General features: G+C 37.5%; 1 protein-coding gene and 1 long non-coding RNA gene across 2 annotated transcripts; both read left to right on the forward strand.

The window, feature by feature from the left end:
* Positions 1–784: 784 nt before the first annotated feature.
* Positions 785–11090, forward strand: LOC123866956 (interferon-related developmental regulator 1). Its single transcript, XM_045908764.1, has 9 exons — positions 785–1169; positions 3913–4011; positions 4791–5032; positions 7037–7135; positions 7703–7810; positions 8407–8589; positions 9019–9213; positions 9721–9942; positions 10437–11090. The coding sequence occupies exons 1-9, from the start codon at positions 1139–1141 to the stop codon at positions 10521–10523; spliced, it is 1266 nt and encodes a 421-aa protein (XP_045764720.1). The 5' UTR covers positions 785–1138; the 3' UTR covers positions 10524–11090.
* A 1400-nt stretch (positions 11091–12490) lies between these two features.
* On the forward strand, positions 12491–14433 carry LOC123866977. Its single transcript, XR_006796290.1, has 2 exons — positions 12491–13868; positions 14284–14433. It is a non-coding gene; the product is annotated as an uncharacterized LOC123866977 (long non-coding RNA).
* The last annotated feature ends 222 nt before the right edge of the window (positions 14434–14655 follow it).

Raw genomic sequence — 14655 nt, forward strand, 5'->3', positions numbered from 1 at the left:
GAAAATTGAAAATAAGTAGGTATTTATTCATGAACACATTTTTTTTTGTGGTGTAACCACAAATTCACGGTTTCCGGATTTTTTCCTTTACTTGTCCTATAAGACCTAACTAACTGCCAAACAAGATTATAGGTCAACGGGAAGCACCCTATAGGTTTTCTTGATAGACACGACGGATGGACAGACATGCAGATAACAAAGTGATCCTATAAGGGTTCCTTTTTCCTTTTGAGGTACGGAACCCTAAAAAACGGACAAGTGCGAGTTGAACTAGAATGAGAGGATTCCGTTTGATAAAAATGTAAGTTTATAAGTACGCACAATACCCAGTGAAGATTTACCATGTAGACTTCTTATAACTAGGTTTTCAACTGTTTAGGTCACACTTACAGCTGATTAGTTACCTTTTAAAAATAAGAAGGTATTGGTACCTCTAAGGCATTTTATAATAGGTAGTAAGTACACGTAGTACCATAATATAATATTAGGTAATGCTGTTTTTGTTGATAAACCTTGCGCAAGTAAAACTAGGTAAAGCTGGTGAATCAGCAAGAAATTCATAATAATTCCCTGCGCTACATTCAAATTATTGCACCATGAAAAGCAAAACTAAATGTTGTCACTCCAAAAAATAAGGGTAAATTTTACATTAGACCCAACAAAATTCATCTGGAAAAATATTTTTTCACATAAAAATATCTTTCTAAAAATCTAAATATAGTTTTTTATGTTGTAAACTGCCACTATTTTTTTGCTGTAAACATAAATAAAAGAAATTATGATCGCTATTCATTCGTGTAGGTAAATTTTGTTATTAATTATAGCAACACCGTTTGGAAAATACAGACCAAGATGGCGGAGAAAACGATTTCCCGCGCGCACCTTGATTTTATAATGACAAGCAAGCTGTCAGACGCCATTGCGCAAACAAGTGGGGTCGAGTGTGCATGCTATACGGTTAAACATGTTAAAAAGTTTTTCTGAAATTTTAGTTTTATGTTACATTCGGTGCCCAAATCGTTCTATAAGAACTGATATATCGTACTTTTCTCCGTCTTGATCAAGTGAGAAACGTAGTTAATTTAAACTAGTGAATTTATTTTATTTGTACCGTCAGCTTCCAGAATCCAATATCACCATGCCTAAAGGAAAGAAAAAAGGCAAATTCGGTAAGTTTTTCCATTTTTATTCCTGTAATTTCTTTTGTTTCTGTTGGGTTTGTGGTTGGAGTTGGCCAAGAATGAGATCACGCGGCGACCTTGTGCTGCAGTTAGCGTTCGCATGACACCACGTATTTCATATTTGACGAGTTTAATTCGCGAATAGCCTCCCGGGAAGGGACCATATGCTTGCAAAACAAAAGAAATTAAGTATTACAACTTTGCGACTACTTCCTGGTTAGCTAGATAACTAAGTAGGGAACATTCACTTTCCCAATTTCACAACATTAGATTATCACATGCAGATAACCTTTGGCAACTGAACATTCTCTTAGAATTTTTCAATACATATTGTATGATATACAAATACGACCTTGAAGTCACTTCAGTTAATTAGTTAAAAATTACATAATATTATTATTACAACAGTGTGGTATTTTTAACACTGTTGTTATGTACACTTTTACATAAAATGTGATAAGCAGAATTCATTTAATAATCAATTCAATTGTATAATATCAGTCAGCAATGTTGTGTAATACCTATTTCTTATCATTTAAACAATATCATTTTTACTGCAATATTATGATTTCAACAGTTGTTAGTTATATACCTATAGTTAGTAGAAAAAATGATTTTAGAATATTTTTTTAATGTTTCTTATATTAGTTATGGGTTTTTGTATATTTGTAGTAGTTGCTTGGTGTGAATGTTAGCAATGCATTAAGATAACACTTAGTTTTATCAGACTCATATAAATGGTATGAATATAAAACATCATTATTATTATATTATCTCAGAGTTAAAATACTTACACCAGTTATCACTTTAATTTTTAATCCAAACAAAATATTTGCTGTAGGTATTTAGTTTAACACTGAAAATTGCATTTAACCTTCATTTAGCATGCTTTTTCAGTACATCAATACAGTAAAAAATGAAAATTTATTGGAACACTAGATAATATTTGCAACTAAGCCCAAGTGGATTTAGATTTTTAAAAATCCTGTAGGAAATCTTTGATTTTCCAGAATCAAAAGTTACATTCCTACATTCTTCTCCAGTATACAAGTTGTCTCTGTACCAAATGCTTTAATCAGTTGAATGGGTGGGCAGTAAAGAACTAGCAGATAGGCAGACAGATAAATAGATACACTTTCGCTTTTATAGTATTAGTACCTATAGATGATTCTTATAATTCGTAAATAATCATAAGTAGCATATTTATTCATCAATCAAACAAGAAATGGAATGGTTAATTATTTAATACATATATTACTGTACTAATAGTGCTTAAGTAATCTGTTCCTGGAAGTAATAAATGAAACAAACCAATTAATTTTTGTTTGTAACTATTACCTTTAAATAGTATTTAAGTAACTAACATGTAAAAACCAATTTTAAAAGTGATAATTTAATCTTTACTAAATTAATAACTGAGTTAATTTTGTAAACTGATATTGTGGCCAAATAACCCAAAATCTAAAGTGGAGATGGATGGAGCCACTTTTAGCAGCCCAATCAGATCATCGATAGACTCGCTTATAACTTCTTCTGCATGGACCACACAAAATTCTAAGCCTTATTTTACCGCCTTAGGGGTTGAATTTTCAAAAACCCTGTCTTAGTTGATGTCTACATCATAATAGCTATCTGCATGCCTCAGCCCAATCCATCCAGTAATTTACTTAGATTAGATTTAGATGTGACTTTGTGCAAATTTCAGTTTTTTTTATTTTAATGAAATTGGGTTGAGGTAGTGACAGCATCAAGACATCTACCCTAATATTGTAAAAAGGCAAACAAGTAAGTTTGCTTGTAGAGAGTAATCTCTGGAACTAGTTATGCGATTTAGATTTTTTTTTAATTATAAATATGGTGCCCCACAAGTGCTATAGGCTATAAATTATATCAACCAGACCAATTCGCGGAAAACGCTAGTAATAAACAAAGAAACAGCACTGTCAGATTCATAATATTATAATATGGATATTTCCACCCATACAAGGAACTGCATAATAAAGTATCAATGCCAAGGCATGTTGTTTTATTTTTCATTGCAAAGGTCAGTGCAGTTATCAAGCAATAAAAATAGTAATATAATAAAATGCGAAAGTGCATGTCTGGCTTTTTGCTAGCATTTTATAGCCCAATTTGTTTAATCGATTTTGATGAAATTTGGTAGAGATGTAACTTGCATCCCAGGCTACTTTTATCCCAGAAAATTAAAGAGTCCCCATGGGGTTTTTAAAGACCTAAAACTACACTCAAGAAATTGTGGGCACCGTCTGTGTAGTACAGAGATACCTTGCATCCCAGAGATTACTTTTAACCCAGAAAATCAAAGACTACCCATGGGATTTTTTAAAACCTAAATCCACACGGATAAATTGTGGGCATCATCTATGCAGTATAGAGATAGCTTATATCCCAGATACAAATATAGGCTACTTTTATCCCAGATAATCCTTTGATTCTCTGGGATGTATGTACCCATGGGATTTTTAGAAAACCTAAATCCATGCAGACAAAGTCATGGGCATCAGCTAGTGTTTTATGTGTTAACCGACTGTGGTTTTTGTGGCACTGAATGTAACAAAAATGCATTTAAATAAATGGACATTAGTTTTTGTTAACATTATTTATTAAATAATTTAAAATATCATTTATATTTTTAATATTATTTAGTCATTGCAAACTCACGGTAATAAATTACCAAAGGAAACTCTATTTTGAAATTTTCTTTTTCCAGAACATAGAAGAACAGAGCAGCCTTACTCCTCAGACGAAGATGCAGGCATTGACATGACATGCTCGGAGACTTCCGAACGCTCCGACGTTCCGGATGACGGTAAGAGTTTTAAGACAAAACGGTACATCCCCAAACGGAGCCCCTACATGATCCTTTGTTACACTAACCCTGACTCCGAGTGTTCAAAAGATATCACTGGTAAGTGGTTTAATATGGAGGTTTAATCTGTGTTAATTGTAAGGGCTTTATTTGTGGTAGCCTTAAGCATTGTCTGTGCGGGATGTATGTATGTTTTTAAAGATTATTTATTAGCCATGCTAATCATGACTAATATTTCCCTTTCCCTCCAACTAAGCTTAAAGCTTGTGCTACGAGTAGGTATGACAATAGTGCAACGGGTGGGGTTTGAACCGCCAATCTGTCAGAATTCAGTCTGCTTCTCAACCATTGAGCTATTGAGGTTTCTCCATGTAGTGTCTAGCTTGCTAGTCAAGGCATTTCGAACCAGCGGAAGATGCATTGAACGAATTAAAAGTACTTATAAAAGTTTATTTGATTTCGTCTGTGTTGGTGTTAGCTGGCAGGCGTGCTCTGCCTTTTTGGAGTTTTTTTTTTTTTGTTAAAACTGACTGAAAAGCGCTCTAAAGGGGTGCCGTGCGTATGTCAGCGAGTGCCGGCACAGACGGGGTCCATACTTGTATAGTTTAACTAACTTGTTACAAATAACTACAAATGTGACATTGGCTAATCTTTGTAAAGCCAGACGAGAGAGAAAAAAAAAAATTATTTGAATAAATGGTACATGTGGCCTAGTTGCTACAGCGCAGTCAATTGGGCTAGCATTAGCAGTCAGTCAGTTTCTCTTCTTTCTATTACAGATAGTGAAATCAAGCTAGAAGAGAAGGTTTTGGAGATCATAGACGCGTTGAGCGCAAGAGCCAACGCAGCGCGGGCCGCTGCGTTGGTCGCGCTGAAGAACTCACTCCAGAGGCGGTACCTCGCGCACATACTGTGTGGACAAAGGGTGACCTTGGCAGAACACGTCACTAAGGCGCTGCGGCGTGGGAAGGACGGGGAGAGACGCGCCGCGGCCGCTGTGGCACCGCTATTAGCCCTACAGGTAAGCACACCAAAAGTTGCCCAACCTACCCTGTCAATTCTTTTTTTTTTAATCTTATAACTATAATTCTTAACCTCTTCATAGGACTTCGTCTGCGATGGCGTTTGCTGGCGCGCGTGCTGTGCTTGTTTGGAGTGTTTTTTTTGTTAAGAGTGGCTGGTTTTTGTGTTAGTTGGTGTTTTTTGGTGGTGGAACTGACTGGGAAGCGCTCTAAAGGGGCGCCGCGCGTATGTCGGCGGGCGCCGGCGCAGACGGAGTCTATACTTGTATAAATTCAATAACTTGAAAATATCACAAACTTGACATTGGCTAATCAGAGTAAAGCCAGATTAAAGAAAAAAAAAAAAAAAAAAACCTCTTCATAAGGGTTTCATCTGAAAATAAATGCCCCCATCAGTAACTCCGTTACGATTTTAATATCATAAAGAATTAAAGGTAGTTTTATATCCCTAGCATAAGTTGCTAATAATTCTTGAAAAAATCAACAATCACTTTGTTAAATAATATAAATCTCCAGTACCTAATGATTGTACGATTTAAAAATGTGCCGAGTTAAGAACCACCATCTTTTTGGAACTCGGTTAAAACATTTACATAATTATATTTTTGAGTTTCATGAGTCCAGATAATAATTTAACATCAACTCAAAATCGAACTGTTTTTGGGAAGTTACACCTTTAACTCCTAACAAATAAAAATCGTCCTCCTAAACGGTCATTAACATTGTAAGCGTCTGTGATGTAATAGAATTTAGTTCACACCTTGAAGGTGATTGATAACCCTATGGAATTATGACGTATGTTGACGATGTACGTGTGTTGGAAAATTTCATGGCTTGAATCTTACTCAAACGTGACGTCCAGTCCTACGTAAGCGAGCTTGACGCATACGTGCATCGATGTATATGGATTAGCCTTTCCCATACAATTCCGTCCGCAAAAATACGCTTGAATCTTACGTCATCGTCATTGACAAAGTCAAGAGACTTTTGCAAATTCTCTTGACTTTTTGAGCGCGTTTTTTATCTTCGAAGGGCCCATGCATATACATCGATGCATACGTGAGACTTCTGGCTTCACGGAAGACCAGCGCCGTGCCTGCGTTCCCGACACAGGTGCAGCAAATGTTGAGTGGAGTCCATTTTGGTACCACACACCACACATCTCATTTTATTTATTTTATATTATTATTATTATTTTATATTATTTATTTTATATTATGTATGTAGGGTAACATAATATGTTTGTGGTACCAAATAAACAGTTTTTCTTTCTTTCTTCCTTTCTTTCTGTCTTTCTGAGGCGACGCTAGGGATTGCAATGCTGGATCCAGCAATCCAGCTGAAACCAGCAGAGGATTTTTGAAAATTAAATCCCTAAGGGGGAAAATAAGGCTTTAGCGTAGTCCACGCGGACACTTAGTCCTTATAAGCTACGACATAACATGGAAACAGTAATCTAAAACGATCTTATATTATTGTAAGCGTACATATGACGTAATAGAAATTGGCATTCACGCCTTGAAGGTGATTCAAAGCCATCATCATCAGACGTATGTTCACTTGATGTAATTTTTTCCATGGTGAATGGAAATTTTCACAGCTTGAAACTCTTAATATTATGTTTTCAAACCGAAAATTGGTAATGAATAATTATCACCATGATAATTAAAGTTTCCAATTGTTTGTTAATTTTAAACTACTTGTGAATTATAGCAATTTTTTCATTCAATGTTAATATAATTATGACAGTAATGATCATAATATGACGATTGATGGAAAGGTTTGATTTGAGTTGTCTAGATGACGCCCGTGACTTCGTCCGCGTGGATTATGGAACTCTTTCTCGCATACTAAGCGCGTGTTTTGACGTTTGATTAAAAGATACTGATTTGACTACTTGTTAAACACCAAGTTTCTCGCTACACTTAGGATTCTATTTTTGAACCACTCGCGAGAAATAACAACTTTGTAGCCTATAACGAATAAGTATTCTTTCTTTCCAGATAGGCGAGGAAGGCACGGAGGAGTTCATGGACGAGGTGCGCCCCGCGCTGGCCGCGGCCGCCGTCGACAAATCCGCTTCCCTGGACACGCGCACTGAGGTACTAATAGTTATTTTTATTGTTTTGTTAACAAAACAGTGCTACGATGTAATTTTTAGGATTCCGTACCTCAAAAGAAAAAACCCTTATACTTATAGGATCACTTCGTTGTCTGTCTGTTGTGTCTGTCATGAAACCTATAGGGTACTTCCCGTTGACCTAGAATCATGTAATTTGGCAGGTAGGTAGGTGTTATAGCACACATAAGGGGAAAAATTCGAAAACCCTGAATTTGTGGTCACATCAGATTTTTTTTTTAAATGTGGTCATGAATAAATATTAGTATTTGCCACTTTCAAAGTAAGATTACTATACCAAGTGGGGTATCATATGAACGGGCTTTTCCTGTACATTCTGAAACATATTTTTATGCGTAATAGTTTTTGATTTATCGTGAAAAATGACGAAAAGTACGACTGTAGTATCGAACACTCGGTGCGCGAGTCTGACTCGCATTTGGCCGGGTTTTTTTTTCATATTATAGATGTATGTCAATAAGTGGCACATTTTAAATTCAGCCAAGATTTTAAGATATGATCATAGATAAAGATAAATATGATATTTCAGTGCTGCTCTTCGCTCGCGGTGCTATGTTACCTGCTGGAAGACGACCTCAGCAAGATATTGGAGGTCATGCGAATGTTTGAGACCATATTCAGCGGTAGCTATCTCAAGGTTAGTTCACAACAAGTACATCCATGGAGAGAAGTTAGTATAGAGCTCTCTGTGTAACATAAACCCATACAAATAAAGGCGCCATCGTCACTCAGAAAAACAGGTGTTATTTAAAAATTTAATACAAATAATTTTACTGGAATGTCCTCCCAAAACCTAGGGGAAATACAAATCACAAAGTGCAGAGGTTATCCAAGAGTTTAAATCTAAAAAAAGTAATGATCGATCCCAAGACTAAAATGAAAACCTTCAGAATATCCGCATTTATACAAATTCACTTCTATAATAGCAACAGATCAAATGAGTGAAATATCGATTTTATCAAACTACCTTCATACAAATTAATAATTTTATATCATTTCCGACAATTCAAATCAATTTTTAAAAATTACCTTACACAAAATGTGACAAAGACAAAAAGTCAGTGGGTTTTAACCATTTTGAGTGACTGACCAATCACAAACAGGCAATGTTTTCCGAACTACTCTTAGAGTTTTTCTTAGAGTTGTATTTTAATAGAACAGACGTTCTGTTCTATTAAAATACTTTTACTTCGAAACATTTGAATTTGATTACCATTTTTTTTTTTTTTCCAGGGTGATGGTACAGTGAAAGTATCAGGTGCGGCCGTGGAGGAAGGCGTGTGGCACGCCGCAGCGCTGGACGGCTGGGCGCTACTGCTGGCACTGACGGAGCCGCAGCACGCCAGGACCCTGCTCGCGGACAGGCAGCCGTCCTTCCGACGACTCGCGGAAATGCTCGACGCGTGCAGTCTCGAGGTAAACTCCATGGTGACCAATCCATTCACTAAAAGAAATGGCAGTGTCATTCCACAAACAACGTTTGGCAAAATTATGAATCATTTACTCATCGTCATAAAACTTCTGGTTCTACAAATAGTTCACTTGAAAAAACAAATTGCCAGACAAACTGTCATTTCATAACATGAATTATGTCACAGAAAACTCAGGTTGCAAGAGCGAGCAAAGCGAGTTATTTTATTTTTAAACCACTCAGAAAAAAGGGGCATGCGAAGCGGAGCTCTGTCGGGTGTCTCTCCCAATTCTATTTTTAACCAAACTTCATCCGTCATATCCACGGTGAAAGTACGGTGAAAGTGACTTTAGCGACATCTAGTTTGTGTGTTATAAGTTACCTACTGGAGACTGGAGATCATTCGTGAAGTGTTTATAATTGATTGTTGGTAGGTGCGCATGGCGGCGGGCGGCGCGCTGGCGATAGCGCACGAGCGCGCGTGCGGCGACGAGGAGCAGTTCGCGTGCGCCGAGGACGAGCTGCTGCCGCGCCTCGAGCAGCTGGCGCGCGACTCGCACAAGTTCCGCGCCAAGCGCGACCGCAAGCTGCAGCGCGCCACCTTCCGCGACATCCTCAAGTACTTCGAGGTAAATATACTGACGCATACAGGGGACACGGCGCGCTATCTCCTGACCTGTTCATATATTGGTTGACGAACGCCCCTTATGCCCGTCAGCCGCAGGTCTGCTGCAATTCGTGGAGGCCGGAGGTCGTGATATCTGACTGACGCTAGAGGTCAACGAACGTTGTATAAGTAAGCCACTCGGAGTCAATCGTAGGTGGAGCATTGACCCGAGTTTTGTAAGCTATACAATCGAATCGAAAAACACTAAATCACTAAAACTAGGCAATTTACAAAATAAGGCAATTTATTTACTAAGGTTACTGGCATTGGATTGTGTTTAGGTAGTATTATTATAGCTATATGCTATAATAATACTAATTCTGGTTAAACTTGGTTTTAATTGGTCTTCTCGGTAGAAAAGGCATTCTGAACCAGTGGTTAATTAATTATTTGACGATTCAAAAGCTATTCTAACACCTCTATAATCCACCTGTGTGTATCTCTGTAATGACATGAAATAAAATTCCAGGAGGGCACAGTGGACTCGGAGCGTATCCGCGTGGGGACGGAAACGGTGACGCTGAGCACGTGGGCGGCGCGCACCGCGTACGGCGCGTTCGCGGCCGCGCTGGGCGCCGGCCTGCTGGCGCTGGCGCCGCACTGCGCGCCGCTGCGCCTCGCGCTGCAGCTGTCGCCCTACCCCGCGCTCGACCTCATCGTGCCCGAGGCCAAGCTGAACAGATTGCAGCGAGTAAGTAACCCCTTAACTTCTGCCGCGGGAAAACAACCCTGATTTTATTATTAATAAGTTATTAATTCGCCAAAAACTAACCTAGGTCGTCCAACCAAGTAGCTCATTGGCACTCAGTAATAAAAAAACCGGTCATGTGCGAGTCAGGCTCGCGCACTGAGGGTTCCATACTCGGGTATTTTTTCCATTTTCCATCAAAAACTATTATGCCATGGTCAACCTTTCGCTGGCCCACTACTGAGCAGAGGTCTTCTCAGAATGAGAAGTATTTAGGCCGTAGTCTGCAACGCTGGCCCAGTGCGAATTGACAGAGTGCGCACACCTTTGAAAACATCCACGTTGATAACAAATAAATAAAAGTTTTAGAATTTACAGATAAAGCCCTGAAACAAAGTGATCCTATATAAGGGTTTCGTTTTTCCTTTTTAGGTACGGAACCCTAAAATTAATTGCCTTTTAAAGCATGTTAATGATTATAATAATGTTGTTTCCAGCATCTGCAGAACACCGCGGCGTGCAAGGCGCGCACCGTCGCCCGCAACAAGAGCCGCGACAAGCGCTCCGCCGCACTCGCGCTCTGAACACCATCGCACCATACGGCAGACTCTGAATATAATCATACTACACAAAGGCGTTCTGAATATAATCACACCACACGGCAGAATCTGAACATGATCACACCACACGGCAAACTCTGAATATCATAACACTACACCCCGTGCCCACGGTAGAAACTGAATATGATCATATTACACCAAGGTATTCTGAATATTATGACCACGCTAAACAAAAGCGTTCTGAATATGATCACACCACACGGCAGAATCTGAACATGATTACACCACACGGCAAACTCTGAATATCATAACACTGCACCCACACGGCCGAAACTGAATATGATCATAGTACACCAAGGTATTCTGAATATTATGACCACGTTAAACAAAAGCGTTCTGAATGTTCACATTACGAAAAGGCGCTCTAAACTTGATCATACCACAAGACAGAATCTGAACATCATCACACTATTCAAAGGTGTTCTGGACATGATCACATGGCAGACACTAAATACGATCACACCATTCGAAGGTTTCTCAACATGATCACAACTAGGCGCTCTGAACATAATCACACTACACACCAGATTCTAAAACCAATCATTAATATGCTACATCATGATGGCTATTCACTCCGCTAAGCGCTCCGAACACCGCAATATGCCACTAAGGACTCACGTGCACTGTTCTCATCCGAATCTAAGACAATACTGTCTGGCATAGCTGTACTACAAGATAACTATACTTTCGAGTTTCACATACTTTGATGTTGCATTATCCTGAAACTGAAACCTGAACCTACTTGAAAGCAATGGATAAAGGAAATATTTGAGGCACATTGGGAAAGCGGCTCATTATAGTCGAGCTTAGTTTAATGCTAGCAGCGTAGCAATAACGTTAGCTTGAAATAAGTACCAAAGAAATTCACGAAGATCGTCACCTAGCGGAACCGAGGTACGGAAATGTAACTTCTAAGGACGGAGTACCATCATCATCATGTCAACCCATCGCCGGCTCACTACAGAGTACGCAGAGATGCAGTTTTATTGTAGTTAAGAGGGCTCTCTCCGTCACTCGCTTCTACTCGCTTCATACAATCGTAGTTCCGATTTCATTTGAATATTAAGCAACCAAAGTCCATGAAATTTTGCAGACATATACTAGAAACTAATATCTATGTCTGTGGTTTTCCAGATTTCTGTTAAAATATTCGGTTTCAAAATTACGCGGTCTTAAAAATTTACATACAAATCTTTGTGCCCCTGTAATTTTAAAACTACATATTTTTAGAAAAATCTAAAACACCACAGGCACAGATATTAGTTTCTAGAATATGTCTGCAAAATTTCATAGACTTTGGTTGCTTAATATTCAAATGAAATTGGAACTACGATTGTATGAAGCGAGTGACGGAGAGAGCCCTGTTAAAGCAACTGCGCAGTCCGTGAGCAGTTTCTGGTACGAGCGGTCAGTGTGAAGCGAGTTGCAACAAAATAAATCCGCATCCCAACTGCAATATTCAGTCGGTATACAGTGTACAGCCTTGGTTTTGATCGCTTTTTTAACAAATCTAGATCCCAGAAGAACGCTAATATTGAAGTAAATTGTTGGAACTATTAGAGTATTAAGACCTGCGCTGTTTTCTTTGGACATTGTATCATATATTTAGACATATCTAAAGCTCGCGCCACAATAGATGAAACTACATTGTAGTTGATTTATAGGCTCAAGGCAGATTGACGCAAGCAAAGCGACGCGACAAGGTAACAGTTCAAATATAACTAAATAGCAATATCACTTCGAATCTCATAAATTCTGTCAAAAGTTTACCTATAACAACGAATATTTTCGTTCGATTTTATTTTAAAGTAACCAACAAAAAGTAGGTACTTATACAAATTAAAAACATCCTAATCTGTACTTATAATAAAACTGTAAGTGGCCGATTTCTGTATAATTATATATTATATTATTATATTATAGTATATTATATTATGTTAGGATGTTTGTTACTCCTTCATGCCATAAGGACAACCAGTTTGACAGGGAATTGCGATAGTTAACACCATGAACTATTAATACATACATAGGTTACTTTTCTCGTAGGTATTTTATGTAGAACATTGCATGTTAATGACGGACTGCGCCATCTATATATGATTTAGTAAAACATTTGTTTTGTAAACCACAATTGACGGTTCTCGGATTTTTCTTTTACTTATGCCAAATATGACTTTAGGTCATCGGGAAGTACCCTATAGGTTTTCTTGACAGACACGACGAATAACAAAGTGATCCTATAAGGGTTCCTTATTTCCTTTTGAGGTATGGAACCCTAAAAAACGCGTCGTTTCGCTCTACGTCGCTATGCTTTGAGCCTAAGATATCTGTGGAACTAGATACCGCCTACTGTGTCAAGTGGCGTGACGTGTACTATACTATGACGTCATTCCATTGATTTACCATACCGTGGTAGAGATATAGAAATGTTCGACACTAACGTAAAATACATTTTAATTAAATCAAATATACAATATACAATGCAAAATGACAGGTTTCGTCATTATATTATTTACAATACGTCATAATATAAACACTTTTTAAATTTGTCAGTTAGTTTTTCTCATTAGTTGTTATTTTAACCATTGTATTTTGTTTAGCTAAAAACTGTAAACTTACTCCTAAACTTGGTGATCAGGAATTGTCATTACTTATTATGAATTATGAAATATAATAATCCACTATTATAACTGCCATTGTAGGCAAGAAGTAAAGGAGGCGGTCCACTTGTGGTGTACTCTTATACCCTATACTATACCGTGAAAAGCGAAAAAAAAAACTGAGGTCATTGAAAATAAAATAAATTGAAAATGATGATAAGTAACTTCAAGCCATAGAGAATGCAGTAGATTCGGTTCTATGTCGAATGTCATTTCTGACAAGTGACGTGTTATTTTTTTTCTCAAAACATGAGTTCGCCCGCCATTATTACGTATTTTAGCTTAATTATGTTGAGAGAATAAATAATGTTACCACTAAAATTACGATGAGTTCGTGGATTTGATCAATCGAAAATGGTATCATGTTTTATTTTATTACTGGTACAATACCCAACCCACGCACCATACAATTTTGGACTGTCTCCTTTCGGAAATAGTTTACTTTTTGATCTTGCTATTAGTTATCTTCATTGAAATGTTATATTTATTTAGATTATTATTGATCGTTGTTGACACGTTATTGATTAGTCCAATTGCTGATTATATTTATTGATTATTGAGAAATAAAATTGTTTTTGTCTAATTTTAAAACAATCCAGTTTGGAGTAAGGTGTCATTCCGTTGGATTTTCTCGCTTGTTATTGTACTGGTCCTATTTATATGACATTCAAATGGTAACCGCAATTTATGAAAAATTTGACAGTTCTTTCATGAAAAGGTGTCAAGTAAAGTTTAAGGCACATTGCGGGTGATTCGAAATGGTGACACGTCCTTTCTAAAATGTTGCAAAATAAACTGAATTTTATGAAAACCGCATAGTGTACCTACATACTCGTGAGGATTCAACAATAGACGCTTGCATTCGGGCCGCGGCTTAAGTAAAATTACGTAGTAGGGATAAAATTCAGTTTACCATAATAATTACTAAACATTTTACAAAAAAAACGCGTCGTTTTTTTCTGCCGCAATGTGTCTTGAGCCTAGACATATTGCGCGTTGTAGTTTTAATGACGTAGAGAATCAGGGCCCTGGGTATTGTTTTCCGGTGGATTAAAATGTTTTAGCAGTAATTACTACATACAGCTAATTGTATATTTTTATAAACTTCTCTGTAAATATTATTTTGATTTGTGTTCGTTTCTCTGCGGCCAGATCTTTGTACATTAACCTAGGCTAGTGCACGGAATGTTGAAATAATATTTATTATGAGAACATTTTTGGTTTTATTTGTTTTCAGTTTACCCTTTAAACACCTAGTCCCTAGGAGACACTATTAAGATGACTGCGTTATATCGCTGACAAAATGACCGTTTTAACTGAAACTTAAGTCTGAGCAAGGTCAAAGTACCTATAGATCTAAGCCTTATTTTGGTTGGTACAGACAGACAGGTACTACCATACGGATATATAAAACTATCATAATATCCCTGGTTCTC

Source organism: Maniola jurtina, chromosome 7 (assembly GCF_905333055.1).
Source record: "Maniola jurtina chromosome 7, ilManJurt1.1, whole genome shotgun sequence".
In the NCBI taxonomy this organism is placed as follows: Eukaryota; Metazoa; Arthropoda; class Insecta; order Lepidoptera; family Nymphalidae; genus Maniola; species Maniola jurtina.

Coding starts and splice junctions, on each gene's coding strand:
- LOC123866956 (XM_045908764.1), top strand. CDS start 1,139: ATGCCTAAAGGAAAGAAAAAAGGCAAATTCG. Junction 4,012..4,790: donor CTCCGACGTTCCGGATGACG/GTAAGAGTTTTA, acceptor TTTCTATTACAG/ATAGTGAAATCAAGCTAGAA. Junction 9,214..9,720: donor ACATCCTCAAGTACTTCGAG/GTAAATATACTG, acceptor ATAAAATTCCAG/GAGGGCACAGTGGACTCGGA.